Source organism: Sylvia atricapilla, chromosome Z (genome assembly GCF_009819655.1).
Source record: "Sylvia atricapilla isolate bSylAtr1 chromosome Z, bSylAtr1.pri, whole genome shotgun sequence".
NCBI lineage: Eukaryota > Metazoa > Chordata > Aves > Passeriformes > Sylviidae > Sylvia > Sylvia atricapilla.
Genome location: NC_089174.1, coordinates 73,828,609 through 73,851,523, shown reverse-complemented (window position 1 = coordinate 73,851,523; position 22,915 = coordinate 73,828,609). Strand labels below are relative to the sequence as shown.

Below are 22,915 nucleotides of genomic sequence, written 5' to 3'. Positions count from 1 at the left end.
ATATTTATTCTATGTTTATTCAAAATAAATATGTACTTTTATATTGAATTTTAGAGTCTTTCTCTTTTTTTCACTATATTCCATTGTTACATACATTGACCAAACCATGTTATTCACAAGAGATCGTTTAGGACTAAATTTTTGTGACTGCCCTCAACAAAGTTTGAAGCTTTCAACCATGGCATATAATTCCATGTGCATGTAAGTATGACCATTATCTGGTCATAAAAGTATTATAATATAAAATATCTTTCTTGAGGTATTGCTTTATCTTGCACATACATGTGAATTTCCTGTATCGAATTTAATCACTAAGGAAATGGAATTGTGCATGATCTGTGTATTTCTGTATAAATACGCCAGTAAAAATGTTGCTCAAGAACAAGGAATAGTCTGTCAAATTTGTACCACCTTCTGCTCTCTTCTGAAGACTGTAATCACAGAAACACTGAAAATATTGCTTCTGCTAAAGCCTGAATACTGTAGTGATTTAACAGTCATCTGCACAGCTCACACTGGGGCAACCTCTTCTTTCCACTCTGATGTACAAAATGACAACACTTCATTGAACATCTATGATTTCCACCTTTTCTCCACAGGATTGTGCATGTTACATGCACATAGACGTGTGCACATAAGCACATATACCGCTTAGACACAGATTCCCATGTAATTGTTTCAAAATATGTAATTCAGAGGTCAAAAATAGAATACAGCAATAGCAAACATGAGAGAATGTAGCCTTCTGGCAGCTGTTACATATGAATCTAGCTCATAATGAAATACACAACTGCTACATTAAGAAGTAGCTGAAGGTTTACTCATTTTCCTGTGGTTTTTTTTTTCTGTGCCTTCTGAAAACATTCCTGTGTGAAAACAGACTTTTCTGCAAAAGGAAGGAAAAGCTGAGACGAGTTGGAGTTAGTAAATATCCCTGGTTCCCCCCACAGCTCCACACAGATCAGATCTCATCTCACAACTCACACTCATCTAGAAGATTTTCTACATCTGTCATTGTATCTGATCATTTGGATGTAAAAAAATTATGGTCCTTTAGAGAACCAGAATGAAGACAAGAATAATGATGAAAAGGAAAAAGAACTGTGCTGTGGTGAGTCATATAGCTGCCATTCTCCTCCTCTGTTCCTTCAGCATGAATGGACAATTTTCTCCATCAGTTTTAATATATTCTGTTAGTTCCAGTTACTAAATATCTCACATATATTGAAAAATGAAAGTACTTAAATAATGATTCCTTCCCCAATGGTTCAATGATTACTTTCCAGTTTATATTATCTGTATATGTGATGAATGTTTCAAAATAGGGCATATGCATTAGCATTTACAAAGGAAATCAGCAACCAAATCAGGCAGCAGACCTGCCCCTGTATAAATGTATTACTGTGAAACTGAGCATGAGTTCACCCTGCTTCTGCGAAGCACTTCTTAGTCTGCTGCTGCGAAGCACTTCTTAGTCTGCTGCTGCAAAACACTACTAGGGAAAAGCTGTTTGGGTCCCCAGATTAAAAGTATTGCAGAGACTCAAAGTTGTCTTGCTTCAGGATTTGCATGATGGGATACTGTCTTAAAACTGGCACAGTTCTATTCAGACACCGTTCTGAAGCCCTCCTTTCAACAAACTAGATTCCTAGATTGTTTCCAACTCCGCATTTTTTTTACAATTGATTTCCCCTGAGGTATTATTTTGAGCTGATGCAATGCAGAACAACTTAAAATGGGGGGGTAAATCTAACAGAAACCTTATAATACAGCCTTGCATATGCATTCCTTGGGAATAGGAAGTGCTGTGGATCTAGCAGATGTCCTTAAAACTGGGTGTGAACTCCTCCTCTCTTGGAGGTACTGAAGTAAGTAAGGATTAAAATAGTTGCATGAAGGACAAGACAGCACTTGCTGATGACAATTCCTCTAATGATATCAGTCCCTCAGACAGTGTCTCTCACTCTCCAGAGACTCTTTATAGGGAGTAGGAGCTATCAAGAAATCAGTCATCTAATTTTCAAGCATTTTGCCTACATGACTAATACAAGGCAACCTGAGTTCAGACTGGAAAGTTTTAGAAAGTACTATCACTTATTATTAAGGAGAAGCCATCTGATTATTTGGAGTGATAAAGTAGGGTTGTGCACCTTAGGAAATTGGCTGAAAGCACAAAAGACAAAACAGGATAAGATTTCTAATGATGGGAAGCTGTACTTAGGCTTCTTCACTAGACAAAATGATTCGGAGGAGGATCAATCAGACAAAATGTGAACACCTACCTTTTACTAGTCAGCCTAAGCTTACTAGGCTGTTGGAGAAATAACCACTGTGCTGACAGTCTATGCCATGATTCACACTGTCCTAAACTAATGACAAAAAGAGCTCAGATGGATCAATCACACTCTAGAATTGATAAATTCTTTGTGCAAACAGGAATGGAGGGCTCAGCCAGATCCAATATAGTGAGCTGGCTGCAATGCCATCATTAAAGTAAAATTTAGTAAAATTTAGCTACCTAGGTCCACTGGGACAACAGACAAAACCCTTTATCTAACTCTTTCAAGCACTCTTAAGGTTGTCATCACTTCAGAACTCTACAGTAAAGCTCTGTAAATGAAGAGGTACTCCAGAGATCTAGAGCAAGCTCTGCACATGCCTTCAACACTGATTCTTACATAAAACACTGGATGAGAGCTAACCAAGGCCACCTCTCCTCTACTTAGTTAGCTCTACCTTAAAAACCTTATACCTAATTCTTTACTAACTTTAGGAAAGCTACCTTCCAGCTGTTCAAAGACTTATTCAATATAACCCCTGGAAAAACGTTTTCAAGGATCAGGGAGCAGATCACAGCTGGCAGATCTTTAAGAATACCTTCCATAAAGTGCAAGAGCTCTCGATGCCAGTGTGTAGGAAGTTAGGAAAGGAAGACAAGATGTCAGCATGGATGATGCCAGACCTGCTGGTAAAACTAAAGGCAAAGAAGGAAATGCACAGGCAGTGGATGCAGGGATAGACATTCTAGGAAGAATACAGGGACATAGCCCGCTTGTGTAAGGATGGGGTGAGGGAGGCCAAGGTGCAACTGGTGATGAACTTGACAAAAGTTGCAAAGAATACTGAAGAGGCTTCTGAAGGCATGTGAGCCAGAAAACGAAGGTCAAAAAAGTGCATGTCTCTCTGAACATGACTGGCAAAATGGTAATGGCAGACAATAACAAGGCCTAGGAACTTGACAGCACTTTGCTCGTCTCCACTGGCAGTCTCCACTTCACCTCCCAAACCTCTGGAGTGGATGAAGCTCAAGACAAAAAGGAGGGAAGCAAAGTGCTTCCCATAGTCAGTGAAGATTAGATTTGAGAGCCCCAGAGTAATGTGAACACAGAGAGGTCTGTGGGACTCAGTAAGATACATCTTGAGGGATAAGGACTGTGAGACTCAGTAAGAATCCTGAGAGAACTGGCTGATACAGTTTTGCCAAGTTACCTCTCCATGCTAACTCAAAAGGCACGACAGTCAGGTGAAGTCAAAAATGATTGGAAAAAAGGGAAATATTACATCTATTTTTAAAAAGAGTGGAAAGGAGGGCCTTGAAAACTACCAACCTGTCAGCCTCACCTCCATGCTTGGGAAGATTGTAGAACAGCTCCTCCTGGAAGCTGTGCTAAACGACATGGAGGACAGGGAAGAGATTCAGGACAGCCAGCACAGCTGCACTGAGGGCAAGTCCTGCCTGACCAACCCAGTAGCCTTCTGTGATGGAACGACCACATCAGTGGACAAGGGAAGGGCTACAGATGTAATTTTTATCCTGTAAAGTCTTTAAAACAGTCCCCTCAGCATCCTTCTCTCTAAATTGGAAAGAGATCAATTAGATGGATAGACAGTTCTGTGGATAAGGAATTGGCTGGATGGTTGCATCCAGATGGTATAGGTCAATGTCTCAGTGGCCTGATGGTCACTCATGATGAGTGGCGTCCCTCAGGGGCAATGCTGGGACCAGTGCTATTTAATGACACAGACAGTTCCAGTGGTCTCTCAGCAAATCTGGACATTATACAAGCAGAGTGGTGCAGCTGTGTCGCCCCAGGTTTGCCTGCTTTTCACTGTTGGCATCTTGCTCTCACGCAGCTTCAAGAAAACTATGTATATTTTTAGATTTGATCTACTTTTATTTCTCCTCTGGGAGGAGAAAGATGATTGATGGTGATGTTCACCAATGAGGTCTAAGAGGTGGGTACCTGTGTAGCCAATCTTTGGCCTGCTTGTCAAAGTGTATATAAGATGGAGTCAGAAAAATAAAAGAGAGACCTTTCCCCGCTGACCTTTCTGCTGCCTGCTTCATTCTTTCGTGTCCCTAACAGCAACACAGCTGATGTGCCTGAAGGATGGGAAACCATCCAGAGGGACCTGTACAAGCTGGAGAAGTGAGCCCATACAAATCTCATAAAGTTCAACAAAGCCAAGGGCAAGGTGCTTCATGGGTCATGGTAACCCCTGCTATCAGCTCAGGAGGGGCATGAACAGAGCCAGAGCAGCCCTGCCCAGAAGGACTTGGGGGTGCTGGTGGGTGAGAGGCTGGACATGCCCCGGCCATGGCACTGACAGCCCAGAGAGCCAAACGTGTCCTGGGCTGCATCCAGAGCCCCGTGGGCAGCAGGGGAGGGAGGGGATCCTTCCCCTCTACCCTTATGAGAGTCCATCTAAGCACTGTGTCCAGCTCTGGGGACTCCAACATAAAAAAGACCTAGTGAAGCAAATCTGGAAGAGGGCATAAAAATTATCAGAAGGCTGGAATGCCCTCCTATGAAGACAGGCTGAGACAGCTGATGTTCAGGCTGTAGATGAGATCGGAAGGCTTTTGGGAGACCTTACTCCAGGCTTTCAGCACTTAAAGAGAGATGATAAGATGGGGAAAATCTTTTTGGCGTAACCTGCGGTGACAGGACCAGGGGTAAAAGTTTTATATTTTAAAGGAGGGAGATACAGACTAGATATAAAGAAGATTTTTGCAGTGAGGGTAATGAAACACTGACACATGGTAGATGCCCCATCCGTGCAAACATTCAAGCTCAAGTTGGACAGGGCTCTGAGCAACCTGATCTAGTTGAAGTAGTCCTGGCTCATGGCAGGGCACAGGACTACATGACCTTCACAGGCGCCTTCCAACTCAAACTATTCTATGATTCTACGATTCAAAATGTACATGTATCATAACATGTGCCTGAATTAAAAAAGTTGAATTCTCACAGAACTTCAGACTGAGAAGGAGGTGAGGCTTCATCTCCACACTTCCTTCCATTTCTTACAAGCCTAAAATGTTATCCCAATATTTGCTATCTAGATGTTACAAATATAGACATCCAATGCTCTTTGGACATCAGATGAAGAGCTGCTGCTCTGATTCCACAGTCATATTCTCAACCAAGGAAGTTGATCTACACTTTGAAAGTTGCAACTTTCTTCCTTTGAGAATACACTCATGGTTGTATTCAGGCACCCACCTGAATAGTTTATTTCTACTATTTTATACTCAATAGTGCTAGTTAAATAAAGGGAAGCTTTGCTCTTCCAAAAAACCGATGTTGCTTACTATGTAGAAACACAGTAACCAGAGAATTGGATACAAGTGCACTCTTCCAAAAGATGTGCAATCTTTTACCATAAGATCTTAAAGGGACTGTAAATGTAAGATCTTTTAACTTCCGTTTTTAATGAAACATTAGTTTTGTGATTTGGAAGTCTAATTTAAAATACTTTAAGAAAACACTGATAGTGTTATAACTACATAACTGAATTTAAAGTCCGGAAGCAGGCTTATATTAAATTCATGATCCTTGAGAAGAAGAACCCTATGTAGCAATATCAGTAAGAACTTTCCCACTGCTCTGTAATGATCAAAACAACAGATGCTCAGTGGATCCCTGCATCCTAAGACCATGAACAGGAAGTAACTTATTAATTGCACGAGAGTAGTAATGGCTCATTAGGTGAAAATAAATGTGAATTATCTCCAAATTACAATGGCTGCCTTTATTAACAACCCAGGTGACCTAATTGAATACAACAGGGCATGAAAACACAGTTACTCTAATTACATGGAAGCAAAGCAATGGAAACACCTCATTAGTACTGTTTGAATACACCACACATAAACCAGTGCATTTACAGCTATAACAGTGGACAAATAAATAATACCAAACAGTACTCATATGGTGCATACAAGTGAAAACACATACTGGAAGAGACTGAGAGGACTGAGTAAACTACAGAAAACATAAGATAACCCTACCTGTGCCCCAGTTGCAATTTCATCAGCAGCTTCGTTCATCACTCCTAATGTTTGGAAAGCAAATACACAGAGTTCCCGTTCACAAACAGTGGGCTATACAAACAAAGAAAGAAAGCTATTTTATTTTTGTTCTAATTTGAGTTCTTGCTTTTATCATGTCATACCTAGAATAAACCCAAACACAAGTATTGCTAGTTCTTCATATTTTAACTGCAACATTAATTTTAAATAATTAATATGTATCAATTATTGAGGAAGATACATTAAAGAAACATTTTAATAACTTGAAGACCAAGAGGGAAGAACTCTAAAACTCCTAAGTACTCAGCAAAGCTAAATTTAAAAGAAATCCCAGCACAGTTACAAAACCAAAATTACAGGCATAGTACTCAAATGTTCTTAAAACTATCTATCTGAAAACTTCGTACATAATTAAACTTGATGGAGAACATATCCTGAAGCTAATGGAAGCAGGTTTATTCTTCATAGCTTCTTCCAATGCTGTTCAGGACACACATAAAAATCTGGAAGACAAATCTCATGAAGAGACTATTTTTAATTTTTGGCAATTTAACAAATTATTGATAGACTATAAGAAAACCCATTACATATTTACAGCAGAAACACTGTATTTTGAAGCCTACTTATTTTAGGAAATAAAGGTATTTCAAGTCTTTCTTCAGGTATTAAAACAAAAAATAAAATCCCCTTGTTGTTAATCAGCTTTTGCCTATTAAAAAATAATTCATGATGTCATCACAAATAAAAAAAAAATCTAAACTGCATATTGAGTGAGAACTAAACATTTTGCCTTCATAAAGCAAATAAAGCAGAAACAAAAAGGAACACAGCTTTAGGTAATGAAAATAGGCATGTCTTCATGGGCTTCCTAACTGTTTACAACCCTTACAGCAGTTCCATCTTATTTACTGAAAGATAATTAGCAGACCAACTTTTTAAAGGCTCAAGTAATATCCCACAATGAATTGTTACAAGTATCCAAAATGAAAACAGTTGAAATAAATATTTAAAACTACCCAATAAACTTAAAATAATACTTAAAACTACCCAATAAACATAACCTTTTATGACAGTGTGCAAAACAATCGAAAATACTTGCTGGATACTATTTATTTGAATGCACAGTATTAAATCCTAGCTCACTGAAACTTAAATATATCTTTGTAGCTAAGAGTATTGAGTCTAGTGATCACAACTCTAATAAGTACATTTGTAGTAGTACGCTTTGAAGTCCAAGCCACTGCTTCTACAAAACACTTGCAGAAATAAAAGGATTAATTAAACACACAAAGAAAACCTAAAATTTAGCTGAATTCTGTTTCAGGCAACAGTTTTGCCAGTAATAAGCATACTGCAGTCACTTGCTTTGCAGCACTTAAAACATTCATTTTCTGGGTTTCAAAGATTCAAGACCTCAATAAACGTGTGAAATCTTCTGGATTGATGCAGTCTCACTTCATTTGCTTTACAAGAACTATCATCTTTCAAGTCTTATAGTGTCACCCAATTGATTTAGTTTATCTGCCATGTTACATTGCATTAGGCAGCAGATGAAGGCAAACATGATCAAATTCATTGTGCCATGGCAAACTACACAAGAAGTATCTATTATTGTCATTATTTTTGGGTTTTCCACATTTAGAAGATGGTTAAATCATTTGTTTAGTTGGGGTAACTATCATATCAACAGTATACACAGACTTCCTTTATTTCAGAGCAAGGAATAACTCTGAAATAGCAGAGCAATCTAAGTTTGGCCATGCTTGTCATGAAGAAAACTTGTAAGAAAATTTTTTTTTCGATATTTTGTTTGCAGTCTCAGCAAAGTAGGTAACAAAGGGAACACACAATTTGTCACCATTTCTCTTTTCTCTGCCCCTCTGTTATGATCCCAGAAGTGTCTGAGCACTTCTTGGGGGAAGTTAGGAAAACAGTCATTGCACTTCTGCTTGACTTCTGAAAGTTTGTTTCTTTTTTTTTTTTTTTTTTTTTTTTTTCCTCAGGCTGGCACTGGAGAACTCTAGATACAAGGACAAGCAAGACAGCAGAATTTCAGCCCTGAAGTGGAACAAATACTTCTGTCAGGGTCTATACAATTTTTCTCATTTTGTGTATTTGATGAACCTTTCCCTTTCTGTCCATTACATATTTTGTCAATACAATACCATGGGAAAAATAATCCCAACCTTGCAGCTAAAGGCACAATTCAACAGTCCGTCTTCATGTATCTAGCCTTTTAGCCCACACTACAGTCATCTTAAAAATACTTGTGAATTCTGTTTCTGGAATTTGTCTCAATTTAATCTCAAAATAAGATGTTTTTAATCTAAATTTCTCACAGGTGTTAGCGAGGTACCCCAAGAGATGTCGGTATGGCCATTTCAGTATCCTCTACTCCAGTTACCAGTTAAGCTCAACCATTTATATTGTTTAAATGCCTACAAAATGAAAATAGTAGTTGCAATTAGCAAGCAAATGTTTGAAGGGCATTTGTTTGTCACATTCTGTGACTTACATATTCAGTGTTACATTTCATTACTCATGTTTTTCCTGCAATTGTGCATGATAGAACCAATGAAAACACATGAAAACTAAGTTAATAAATCAATTCTAGAAGGCAGAGTTTAAAGAAAACCACAAGCTTTATGGGGAAAGTGGGATTCAAGGCTGTTCCTACTCTCCAGCTAATGTTTTGCATATTGATAGTGTGTTTCCCTTTATGGTGTCCACTATTCTCTTGTCATAGGATATGAGCCCTTGCAACAGGAACAGTATTGTTCTGACTTCAGATCATAAATATGAGAAATGTCCCTAGCCACACTAAACAAACAAAAACATCACTGACACAGTCATAAACGCTACGTTGTTCCAACCTAATCTTTGGATACTCTTACTTTTGTTCATTTATATGCAATATTTGACAAGATAAACTTTCTAAGAATTTTTGTGTCAGTACATAAAATACAGGTATGTTCTTACTGATGTGGAACTCACAGCCACAAATGTACAGATTAACCACATTTTCTTGGATTACTATTTTTCATTGTTTTCAAGGGGAAAATACATGCCAAAATAGGGCTTAGACCATTAAACATTTATTTCTCAATGTAAATTTCATCCTAGGGGCACACAGTACCACAGATTACAACACCCCCTTGAGGATATGAGCTGACTAGATGAGGGACTTTGTTGCTCACTGCCTGAAGAAAGCAATTGTAATTCATCTCAGCAACAGCAGCTACCAGGATCTCACAAAGACTTCATTTTTTTCTCTTGAAAATAGAAAACCAACATTAAGCCATTGGTCTTCACAGAATTATTAGCTAAGTGCAGATCACTGGTGCAGAAACACTATTAGGAGAATCACAGTGGGGAAAAGCCAGGGGGGAAAAAAAAAGGACATGGGGAATTAAACTGAGACTGCAAATGCTTAGAGGCAGAAGGCAATGACAGAACCTGAGAGCATCTTCTGAAAGTTTGAAGTTTTCAGGCTTTTCCTTTAGCCACCTCCACTCTTTGCATGATCAGTAGCTCCCACCCAACTGCTGCTGTGGTGGAAAAAGCAGGGTTCCCGTGTGTTACAATGCAAATGTCATTTCTTTCTGCAGTGACTGAGACTGGCAGACACACAAACCACCTACACACTATGACATGTCCTGGTTCCTGGACTAATACACTATCTAAACTATTTTCTAGACATTCTTTCAATCTGAAAAAGCAGAAACTTTCATAGTCTATATTGATCTAGCAATTTTCTAATGTGGGCTGCAGATCTGCTCAGAGCAACGTGTCATGCTTTCCTGTATTCTGAGGGATATCACAGACACCAGTGAGGCTCTAATCTGACTGACACACTTAAAAACTATTGATCTAACAGGGCATGCTGCAGGGAAGGCTCACTGCCTGACATACAGCAAATGTAACAAAAGGGAAAGGTGAAACCATTAGAGACCATCCCACTTTTCTTAATGAAAGCAAAGATGATGAGATTAAATGGAACTTCAAATCTCTGCTCTGTTTCTTACTTTCCACCATGCCAAATATAAGGTAAGGTAAACTGTAAGGTAAACTTTCTGAACAGTCTCTCAAATATTGGAATGGTCTGCCCGGGGAGGTGGTGGATTCACCATCTCTAGATGCGTTTAAGAAAAGACTGGATGTGGCACTTGGTGCCATGGTTTAGTTGAGGTTAGGGTTGGGTTAGACTTGATAATCTCGGAGGTCTCTTCCAACCTAGTGATTCTGTGATTCAATATCCATGTGTTACATGGAACACGCTGCTCAAAGACATGGGAGATACCACAGTCATAATCAGATACAAGCTGAAGAAAGATGAAAGTAGACTGTGGCTGAGTAAGAAATGTCACTTTTTCTGTTTAGCTTTGTTTTTCCTAATTAGAATTTTATTTTCTGGGTTTTTGGGATGTTTTTTTTTGCTTGTTTGTTGTGGATCTTACACACTTTTAAAAACATACTTTTACTTCACAAATATAGAAAAAAAATGGTGAACAAACAAGCTTTATAGAATGCTAGATGGGCACAGTGCACTTAGTAACTTGTTGGCAACAGGAAAAACCATGCTGCAGCCATTTTACTCTGTCAGTAAAATATAAATTATTTGAAATCTATTCTTTTAAACTACAGATTTTCAAAAGAACAGATAAAACTAGCCCATATTGTGGTATAAGGATTAGAAAGGCCACAGTGTTATTCCACAAAAATCTTGGAATCCCATAAACATCTTCGCTTAACTTCAGTCTGACTAAACAAATTTGTACATCTACACTTTTCTCTACAGTTCAGTGATGTTTACTCTGTTCAAGAAATTTCCCATGACTAAGCAGCATACTCAATGCTTCTGTGTTTTCAGTGGTGAGTAAGAATCTTGTATTCAAAGCACAGTGAAACTCAAGACCTCTTCAAGTCAACAAGAACCCACTGAGGACAAGATTTCACCCATAGTATATGAAACATAACTGAGAGCAATTTGGGATGAAAAACATCTAAAAAAATGCAAGCTTACTAGTGCAAGAAATGTCCCAGAATTACAAGACTCTGCTTATTTTTACAGCTACGTAATTAGAAGAAGTATTTCAAATATTACTTCATGGTATTTTACTGTTCACATTTTATGGGAAAAACATTAAATGGTGGAAATGTATGCACCAGAGTATAAATTTTAAAGAATATAGCTGTAATATTTAATTTTGTTGATTTTTTTGCATATTCTTTCTTTGTTCAAAGGTGGTCTCAGTCTGAGGTTTCAACACAAGATGGCACTCTATAGAGACGTTTTTACTAAGAAAAAAAATTACTGATACACAGATGGTCTTTTAATTACCTTATTGAATATATTCTGAGATTACTTCGTCCTGTATAATTGTCTCATAGGTCTTTAAAACCCTTTCAGTCATGCTGTTCTGTCAGTGGCCTTAGTATTTGCAAATGAGGGATTTGGGAAGGCACAGAACAGCAAGATATGCATTAGCTTTACAAACTACACTATGTAAAAGCTGAATAACACCAAAGAATTACAGAAAGATTGAGGGTGGCAGTCATCTCCACAGGTCATCTAGTCCAACATCTCTGCTCAAGCATCATCAGCTGGAGCCAGCTGCCCTGAACAGACTGCTTTTGAATTTCTCCATGGATATGAACTCCACAACCTTTCTGGGCAACTTATTCCCATGCTCAGTCACCTTCAGAAAAGGTGAAAAACGTAAGAAGTGTTTCCTGTTGTTCCTTTGAAACCTCCTGTGTTTCAGGTTGTATCCTCTGCCTCTTGCCACGTCACTGAACACCACCATAAGGGGCCTGATCCCATCCTTTTTGCACCCTTTCTTCAAATTCTTTATAGACACTAGTAAGATCTCGCCTGTGCCTTCTTTTTTCCAGGCTCTCAGCCTTTCCTCCTGTGTGATGCACTCCAGCCCCTTCAATCATCTTAGTGACCCCTTACTGGACTTTCTCCAGTAGTGCCATCCTTTTCTTGGGCCTCAGCAGGGCAGTGTGCAGGGGCAGATCACCTCTCTCCACACACACAGAAAATTCTACTGTTCAGCGTAGCCCAGAGTACCATTAGCCTTCCATACCACAAGTGCACATTGCTTTCTCGTGTCCAAGCTGGAGTCCTTTTCTGCCCAAGCTGAGCTGCTTTCCAGCTGGGTGGCCCACAGCACACACTGGTGCCTGGGTTTGCTCCTCCCCAGCTGCAGGACTTTGCACTTCTCCTTGCTGAAGTGCATGCAATTCCTGGCAGCCCACTGCTCCAGCCTGTTGAGGCCCCTCTGAATGCTGCCCAGAGTACCACACACTCCTCCCATTTATTCACCATCTGCACTCTCTGAGGATACACTCTGCACCATCATCTAGGTGATTAATGAAGGTACTAAACAGGACCGGACACAAGACTGACCCCTGGGGTACACCACGAGCTGCTGATCTTCAAGCAGAGTTTACCCAACTGAACTTCACACTCTAGGCCCAGACATCCGGCCAGTTTTCAGACTACCTCCCCATCTCCTCCATCAGCCCACACACCAACAGCTTGTCTAAAAGGATCTTGTGGCAGACACTGTCAAAAGCCTTACTCATGTCCAGGCAGACAATATCCACTGGCCTACCCCTCATCTACCACACCAGTCACTTCCTCAAACAAGTTTAATCAAGTCAGTCAAGTATGAATTCCCACTGGTGAAACCATGCTGACTCTTCATGAGGATTTCCTTGTCCTTATTGTGCCTGGACATGGTCTTGAGGCTTAGCTGCTTCATCACCTTCCTACAGAATAAGGTGAAGGTGACCAGGATGGAGTTCTCCGGATCCTCTCCTTCTTGCCCTTCTTTAAGAGAAGATCGACATTTTCTTTACTCCAGTCTTCATATATGATATCACATTTTTATTACACTTTTTAAAATCAGATCCTTAAATATAATAACCACTTTTGTTAATGACTCGTGATCTCATTACATTAAATGTTTGTAATAAAAGCACATGTTGAATTCCTAAAACAACATATTTCTCTACTGTTACAGCAGCAAAACTGTTGCATTATTAAAATGCAACTTAGTCCTTCCTTAGAATATTCTAGTAATAGTAAAAGGAAGACTTTCAAACAGCATTAAAAAGAGTTAATAGCCTTCTAACATTGAACCAAATAATGATTTGGTTTATTATATTCTTAGATCTGCTTTGGAAAACACATTTTTTAGCTAGATGAACCAAAACAGATGGTTGAAAAGGACCTTTAGAGGTCAGTCAGTACTTTTATTCTCTTATACGGGACTAACTTTATCTAAACCTTATCAAGCATTGTAACATGTTGCTCAGGCTGTGTAGTCTCCATCCTCGGAGATCTCCAAAAGCCAGTGAAGGGCAGTGGATGAAACAAATTCCAGTTTCAGGAATTTTTCACTAGAGACATATGCCCCAAGCAAGAGTATATCAGTACTTCAGAATGGATTTCGTGAAGTCATTCAGCTTTCCTAAGTTAATTTCTAATATTTAATCTAATATTGTAGTTTGACAGAAATCAGGATAATCTATGTAACTATTTCAACAACACAGACGTGAATGAAATACCAGCTGGTTGAAAATGTTAGGGGTAAAAAAAGCATTTCACAATAGGTTATTGAAACAATACAAATCTAGCAATTAATCATAAATAGTAGTCTATTCTCACTCATCTAAACCACTTCTCTGTTGAAAACAAATTCAAAGACAAGAATATGAGGCTAATAATTCAGATGACCAGATCCTTAACTTTTTTCAGTAGATTTACCATGTCTGAAAAAAGACATGGTAAATTTCCGTATGTCTCCTCCATAAAACCTGTGCTGGACCTTTCACTTCCCCCTTCATCAAAACACAGCAAGGAACTACTTCAGAAGATGGCAGAGCTCCTGAGAGCTCTAGCACAGGTTGCCTTGCAGGAGGATGCACTGTGATTCTTCATATGGGTTAAGGGAGCTGTTTGGATGTACAGGCTGCAGTCCCAACACTTGCTAATGATGTCAAAGCTGTTTCTTAATCTTTCTGTGAAAAGCGAAAGATGCAGGATTCTGATCACCATTAGAAATGATTGGTCTCTGTTATGTGAGAGGTTAAATAAGATTTTTTTATTCTTAGGATCCATGTATTCATCGCATTTTTCCTCTGCTTTGCAGAACAACTGCAAATTATTTCATGCAATTTTTGTGATTTCAAGTAATTTTCTGATTTTGGTGGTACTCTATACGTGTGTATATCATCTCTAAACATCCAATTTGGCTTTTATAACTTCTGGTGCACTGCAAACAATCATTAGATCTCACTGTGCTTTTGAAATAAATACAAAAGAAACTTGCTATGATGAGAGATTTCATTCACCCCAGGAAAGGATTCTCTCTGGGAAAGGTGTGAGTAATTAAAGGAAAGCTTTATTACTGTGGTTGTTTTTTTTTTTTAAGTGGATGAAATGAAGCAGTGGACCATGGGTCTTTATAAAAAAGAGTGCTACAACTTCATGATGTGTTATAGTTCTTTTCCAAGACTCCTTCTCCCATTCAGAGAAGGTTTATTCTTCCCCTTCACAGTAATACAGGTGCAGTTTCTTGTGAGGGCATTAAGTTTGGGCATGTTCTATGGTCACACCATCTACTGTTTTATTTTCTACTCAGAGGAATTGACTATTTAACTCTGGTCTTGTGTATTTCAGGAAATTATGGAGCTTAAAAGAAAACCAGTTATTCTCAAAGACACTCACTTTGCTCTGTAAAGAAATTCCCAAGAGAAATAAAAGAATTTCTTAGTTATTCATCTTCAGTAAGCCAATAAAGCAGCCCCTTTATTTATGCTCAATAAGGGACCAAGAAGGCCTAACAACACCCAAAGATTTCAATGTACAATGGGATCCCTGACCCGGCAGGGAACATTTGCATGACTAGATAATTATTGAGGGCTCTGGAGCAAGAGAGATGTCCACTGTAAAAAAATCAAGTCAAACACAGGCAATTGTGTCATCCAGCTGTTCTGCAACACAATCTTCCGTACAGTGATATGTCTGCCATGTGGATCTAGTGCCTAAATAAAACTATACAAAATGAAACATCTTGTTGTCATCAAGTGGTTGTTATCTTATGGGAAAAAAGATGTCAGGATTTTAAAAAAAGTATCTTAAACTGAAATAGATATTAAAGCCAGACTACTCCTCCAGAAAAACTTATTTAGGAAAATGAAACACAGTACTGAGAAAAAGCTTGCTGAGATTGATTGATTCAAAGATACCTTGTAACTAAGATAAAATGATAGCTTGCAGAAAGGAAAAGCTTTAACTATCAGTTTCAGATGATTTCTTCAGCTGTTGTGGGGATGAGACATCTGAATTTCACAAGTCGGTAATAACCACCACAAAAAACCTATGTACAGCATAAGAGTTTGTAAGTAGGTATAGCACTTTACAATATTAAAAGTCTGTAATTGTTGTGTGATTCAAAAATTGTTGAATTTTTTTTTAGCTGCATTTAAAACAATTAATATGCTACACTATAACTAGGCACCAGACATAAAGGAGGCTTAGAGAATCAAATTTCTCTGTGGCATCTTTAGAAATGCCTAAAATTCCATAAAAGATCAGAAAATCAAACCTATATAAATACTAAAGTAACTTTTTAAGCAATAACTTTATTATGCTTTTATAAATTCATAGGTCGTCTTTGCTGTTGAAAAAAAGGTCCAAAATCTAGATGGGAAACGCGCCATTAAAGAGTACCCACACCTAGACATGAACCTCTGTGCATCTGTGTGGAGAAACTAAACTTTGAAAGGAGAAACTGGTGAATGACTGAGAGCTATTTAGTCTGTGGCACCTCTGGTGACAGAACCTGCTACAGAGAGAGCCTGTGCATGTAATGCCTTTGGGATGCAGGCATCTCTAGAAAACAACATCTGGACACTCCTACTAAGCACACCATGGCCAGGCACCCATCATTACAAAACCTGGCAAGGATACTGTGGTGTTCAAAGAGACACCTCTTTACCAAGGCCAGGGATCCTCAATAAGGCTACACTGCAGGTAGCCTTGCCTTAAATGAAAGCTTGCTGCATTCTTGTTACAAAAGTACTAAATTTCTGAGATTTGCTTCTGCAGTGGTGCTGTATAGCAAATGCTCTTTTTCTTCACATACATCACATATATACACACATACACATGCATGCACGCACATATGTGTATGTGTATGTGCAGCTGAAGCATGCAAATAAACCCCACAAACGGACTATTTTAAGCTGCCCTGGCCAGAGTTCTCAGTAGAGTGAAGTGTAGATTTCCTGAACACACTCTAGGGCAAGCTAATGCTCAATTCAAACTGAGATCCTTTCTCACCTTCTACAGAACTGCAACCTCATTAATGGCTCTATATTGCTTATTGAGTCATTCAAGCATACACAGAGCATGGTGGATTTCTTCCTGGCATCAAATTCTTCTTCCTAGGTTATATAATGACACTCTTTCATTTTTGCTAAGCTTGTCAGGTTATGCTCCTTCAAAGGCACTGAAGAATATAAGTTCAGGGGCAAATACGGTTGCAGCTTCTTATGTTGTGAAATGCTGACAAACTCTTAAACAGACAGCTATAAAATGACCCTTCTTTAAACTGAAGATACAAAAGAGTAATTCTGAGAGATTTTAATCTTCATAGTGGGAAAGAAGGAATACTTTTTTTCCGTTTAGAGCACATTGACTTTGCATTCTATTTTTTAAAATAGAATAAATCCTACTGTTTTCTTTGACCTATGAAAAATAGATAAACTCCAATAACTTAAATAATAATGTTTTTCAAACTTCAGTGAGTCTTCAGACGTTACTGATTTTGTTTTATCTCTTTCTGTCACAGGTAATATACATAGCAGTGCATTCGAAGACAAACAGTAAGGAACTGATGCCTTTTTTACAGCCTTCTAATCAGTTTTAGCTACTGTTTAATCTGTCAGAAAACACTACTTTTAAAAGACAGATATGAGCTTGAAGAGGTAAAAATAACACTGATTTGATATCCAAAGCTACAGAGGTTTAACCATGACTTAAAACAGTGTTAACTGTATACATACTTGTTTTTTCAAATCCTACCAGCAGCCTACTTGCACACCCTGCAGTCAGAACTCCTGACCCTGGTGCCAGTCAGTGTCATGGGGAATCACACTGAGGTGACTGCTGCTACCAGGTAGAGCAGTAATCCTGAATTTAGTTCCATAGAACTATCAGTGACACGATCTGCTTCAGCTTATGTGTAGTTGCTGGCCACACTGCGGAAAAATTGCCTGGTATCAGACCATCCACTCACTGGAGTTAGTTTTCTATGGCTTTAATCTTTTAAGGTCACTCATGCTTCATTACTGGATGAAGGGCAGGCGAAACAAGAGGATTCTAAGCTGCAAGACCAGTCCTAAATCTAAGAATTGTATTTTGCTAATACACTCTTTCACAAAGCTGCACTGATCCAGCAGCTCCAGGCAGTGTGTCTCTCATGACCAATTTACTCTTTTCCACTGTATGCACTTACCAACAGCATGAGGGAGGCTACAGTGATCAGCACACAGAATTCTGTCCCCATCATACCAGAATGAAAGGAAGAGTTGCCTAACTGGACAGACTTTGGGAATACTGAGCCATAACAGTGCCCCTACAGTGGGTCACTGCTAGATCAGGCACTTCACAGAGCATCTCCTTCTATTGCCTTTTTTATCCCATTTGAGGACAGCGCATTCCAGCAGCCTTTGAGCAAATCAAGGTCAGAAGAATTTCACAGAGTGCTGGCATTAACACCCGTGCATGTAAATACTGTGGTCATGGCTTGATAAAAGCTCAGGGATGAAGTGCCCTAAGCTTTCAGAAGACTGGGAAAGCACTCTAATGCACTTCTTTCTCTGTGTTATCTGGCTGTGACTACTGCAGCACAATACTGTTCTGAGAAATACATGCCCCTTTACATTTCTGTCGTAGGATACAAGACTAATTTCTCTCTGCCTTCCTCATAAGAGTTTTTCCACCAAATTTACTGCAAAGTCTAGTTAATATTCTTTGTATATTTGCATCTCAAAAGAGTATTAAGATGAAACCCATCTGAAATAATTCGAGAGTTTTCCGACAGGTTTGTATGTTCCAAGCTATTCAAGGCACTATAAAATGCACTGTTTACCAGCACACCACTTACCCTCAGCATAGGGCCATTCTGGAACACATGAGGTTCATCACAAACTACACAGTATTCATTCAATACTGGTATCCGCTGCTCAGCAAATTCAATAGTCTGAGAACAATGAAAATGAGAATAACAACATCTGCTTAAAAATAATTAACAGTCAGCTCATGCTCCACAGTGTTTCATAAATGAATAGGATATGACATCCTACCTGCACAAGAAAGCCACGGTCTTGTACCGGAATGCATTTTGCACCATAATTTTGCTGCAAGGAAAAAGGTGAGGCAACTTCAGTGTTGGCAGACTAATTATAAGGAAATGGTGAAGCATCTGTAAGTTTTTGCACGTAAATATATAAGCAATTTGCATCTAAAGAGATCTCACATTTGCATGAAGCAGGCATTACAAATAATCAATTGTTTTACTGTTTACTGAGTATGGGGTTGGTTTTTAGTGTTGCTTTCTAGTTCCTGAATCTGATGAAGGTTTGTATCTCACCATCTGAGAAACTTTAATCTCAAATGAAAACACCACTGCTTTCAGTCCATCCTAATAAACTGATGTTTGGTAACTTCCATTATGTTTTCACTCTGTATTGCCTATCCAAATATGGGCTGTATGTAAAGGCTTGAAAGACGACTGTAACTCTCAGTAAGGCTGAAAACTTTTTAAATTTAGATGAATTAAGGCTTCACTTCTGCAAACACCATGCTATACAGATCTTTATGCTCAGATACTACCCAAATTATTTTTCTTTCAGCACACAACAATACAAATTAGAAGTAATTCCTGTTACAAGAGTCAGTGAGGTTCAAGCTTCCCTCCAGATTGGCATCTATTTTAATCAAACCTTGTTTTGAATGGAGTTAGATCAGCTCCATTTACAGTGCTTTGGCAGGTTTGTTTTTTTTTTAAATAGGGTTATTTCCTTTAATTTCTTTACTGTTTAATTGTTTAACTGCTTTTCCATTGTTTTTCTGGGCAACAATCCTGCTTTTATTCATATTTGAGACACTAATATTTTTGCTGAGAACTGAAGAGAACTCACTTTCTTGATTCATTACTTCCACATTCCACTGACTTAAATTTGCAGTTAGGCACCCAGGCTACTCATATATCTGGTGCCTGCATCTAAAATGTGAAACAGACTCCTGATGCCCTTCCACTAACATCAGTCAAACTACATCTGACCATGTATGTGATGATCTTCCCTCAAAATAAGTGCATTGAAGCAATAAATCATGGGTAGTTTTTACAGGCTGCCAAACAGGGGTTTGCCTTTCTTCCCTATCAGCTGATAACATCAGTAATGAAACCTAGTCAGCTCTTCATTATCTTATAAAAACCAGAGGGACTTTTCCTAATAATGTCACGAGAGGAAAGTCCTTCTATGCTAATGCATTCTCTGCTGAATCAGAAAAGAGTGCATCTCTAAACTGCAACAAGTAAAAAGCCTGATGGCTCATCTTAAATTAATTTTGCTGTGCAGATGACATAAATCAACCACACAGCATACATATAAATGATCTTACAATGGTGTATCCCTGCCTTTAGATCTGAAGAGTATAGCTTAAAGCTTATTAAACTAAATTACCATGAAACATAGAGCACTCAATGTAATTTCATTATTTAGAATGCACTATTTTAAACATATGTATGGCATCTGAAGAAAGAATCAGCTTCCAACGTACCACCAGGCAGAGGGAGTGGAGAGAACTATTTTCTAAGCACTTCTCCCCAGATCAAACACAAAAAACAGGCTGTTGCCTTGAAAGACTGCAAACAAACTCACTCTTCCTTCTTAAGTAAAAAAGTCATCTTTTAAGAGGCATAGGCAGAAGAATTTATTTTGAGAGCTCTTTCTTAAATGCAAGAGTATTTGCTACCCTTTGTTTTCCCAACTGATCATATCTCTGAGGAAAGTAAGAGAACCCAGTTCCTTGTGTGGCCTCTGATGTCCCCCAGCACATTTGAAGGTTTAACCCTTCACAAGTGACAAATGTGCAAGAGGTGAGTGGAACCATGACTGAGTTCATTCCAGTGTCATGATGATGATGATGATGACTGATGATGATGGCAGATGCTAAGACCAGAAGGAGAGGTGATGTGGCACTCAAACCATCTAATGGACAGTTGCTTTGCCCACGAAATAAGCAGGGAAATTGGAGAAGTGCTCTGCAATCAACCTAATTTTGCAGCACAGAAGTGCACACTCTCCCTTTTTCCTGCGGGTATTATACAGGGGAGAAGTGGGTGACTGAATTTTTTGCATGGCCAGCAGCTGAGCATGGAGCTGCATTTCAACATGACACATAAAATCTCCGTCCTGACCCCAGCAAATTCTGATTTTATAACTTAAATATACGTGTATGCACAGCTGTTTGAATCTTCCTTAAAATGCTGACTTCATTGCTCTTGTCTTCCAGTATATCCAAAATAGTCACTTTATATCCTAAGTATTAATGCTTTCACACAAAATGCATAATAGCACATTTGGAAAATAACAGGAGGAAAATGAGCACAATAAAAAAAAATATTACGCACAGCAGCTTGTGAAGGTGATGATGAGGATGGTGTTAAGATACCAATAAGCCCTGAGGTAAGAGAGAGCCTCCTGCTCTCTGCCATGGTGGACTCCTTGAAAGGCTCCATTTTGGATGATTTAGGGGCATTGGAGCAAGTCTTGCTGAGCAACTTGTGATTCTTCAATCCATCCAATTCTTCCATTCTAAGGTTACTGGAGTAGGATCTGCTTAAAAGTTTGTGGGGCTTCAAGGTGCTGTTGTGCTCACATCGAGGATCCCCAGAGCACGACCTGTTTAACACCTTATGAGGCTTTAAAGCGATGCACTCCTCCTGCTTGACAGCTGCAGAGCAAGCACGACTCAGCAGTTTGTGCGATCTCAGAGCCATTGTCTGTTCAGCCCTCGGGTCACTCGACAAGGAGCGGCCAAAGGTTCTGTGAGATTTTGTGGCACACACATCCTCTGCCTTCACTGTGCTAGAGCAAGTCCTTCTCAGTAGTTTGTGAGTCTTGGAGATGCCATCCTGTTCTGACTTCAGTTTAGATTTATTTTTACCACAGCCGGGTGGAGGATAACTTGGCGACCTTAGAATAAAGAAGATGGCAAAGTTGGAGAATAATCAAACTCCTGGGCAGATCAACAAGATCACACAGACGTAAGCACTTTTAAGTGTCATCTGTCTTTATGTTTTTCACTAGTGATAAATGTAACCCAAACTTTTAAAACATGAACAATTGCACATAAAACATCTTCCAATACCAAAACAAACAACTTACTCCTATTTGAACACAAGCTTATCAGTCAGAAAGACAATTAACTACTTAAGTAGGAGTTAAGAGCTGTGACCTTTAGAGCTTTCTGTAAAGGTCTCTATGTCTTTCATAGAGATTTCAGGAAATCAACTTTGAAATTAAATTCACCTCTTATAACACATTTTTCTTATCAAAATCTGTCTTTCCAATCATGGCACAATCCCATGAAAGTTACTGTATTCTGGAAACAGCATAAAAAATTCTATGTTCAGATACAATGGAAAATACAATGAGCAGTGAAACTTGGAGACATTAAATCATTTAATTCAGATGAAAAGGACATTATTTTAAAAACATAATAATAACTTGGGCACTTTGTGGCAGACAAATTTATACCCTCCTGGTTATAGACAAATTCTAACACTGTAACACCAGAAATGAGAATGTGAGAGACCTAAATTACGAATGCAGAAAGTAAAGAACAAAAAGTTTTTATGAAACAACATCCACACAAACTGTCACATTTCTGTAAGTCTCACATTCACTGTCCACGCAAAGAACATGTAACAGGTGTGCTGAATCATTTTCCTAGGTTTTATAAGCAACACCAATGTTTGGAGGTGGTGAGGGGGTTTTTTGGTTGTTTTTTTGGAGCGTTTTTTTGCATTAAATAGAGAAGTAAAAGCCAAGTAGTGCAGCTGGCAGGTTTCCCCACCCTGTTAGCAAGTGCTGACAGTGGAGGATCCACGTGGAGACTGCTGATTTACTGCAGGCAGCTGGCTCCCTATCACCCTCCTGCAGATAGGAGGTAGGAATGGTCCCCTGGGGACAGAGAGGGTCCCCCGCATTTGGGCCGAGCCATCTCTGGACTTAAGCTGCCAGACCAAGAGGAAAACAAATGGGCTGGTTTTGTATGCCCTTTCTGAATAAAAACAACCCCCAAGCTACAGCCTGCACTTGGCAGTGGCGTGTTGTGTGGTAGGGAATGGATAAGACTTCTACTTAAAACACCACCTTTCCTCCTCTATCTCTGAACATACAATCTTTTGTCATCTTTGACAGTCCCTCCTTTTTCAACCTGAGTGATTTCTGTATTCTATCTCTTTTGCACACCCTGAATGTAGAATGGCAAAATTTGTCAAAAAG

At 38.9% G+C, this 22,915-nt stretch overlaps 1 protein-coding gene across 1 annotated transcript in view; it reads right to left on the bottom strand.

Moving 5' to 3' along the window:
- PARP8 (poly(ADP-ribose) polymerase family member 8) overlaps window positions 1-22,915 on the bottom strand; it is a 115,512-nt gene that overhangs the window by 14,696 nt on the left and 77,901 nt on the right. The window contains exons 12-15 of the mRNA XM_066340052.1: window positions 21,037-21,601; window positions 18,704-18,757; window positions 18,505-18,600; window positions 6,296-6,388 (exon numbers count right to left, since the gene is read on the bottom strand). Coding sequence (XP_066196149.1) covers window positions 6,296-6,388; window positions 18,505-18,600; window positions 18,704-18,757; window positions 21,037-21,601 — 808 coding nt within the window. The remainder of the gene's footprint in view (window positions 1-6,295; window positions 6,389-18,504; window positions 18,601-18,703; window positions 18,758-21,036; window positions 21,602-22,915) is intronic.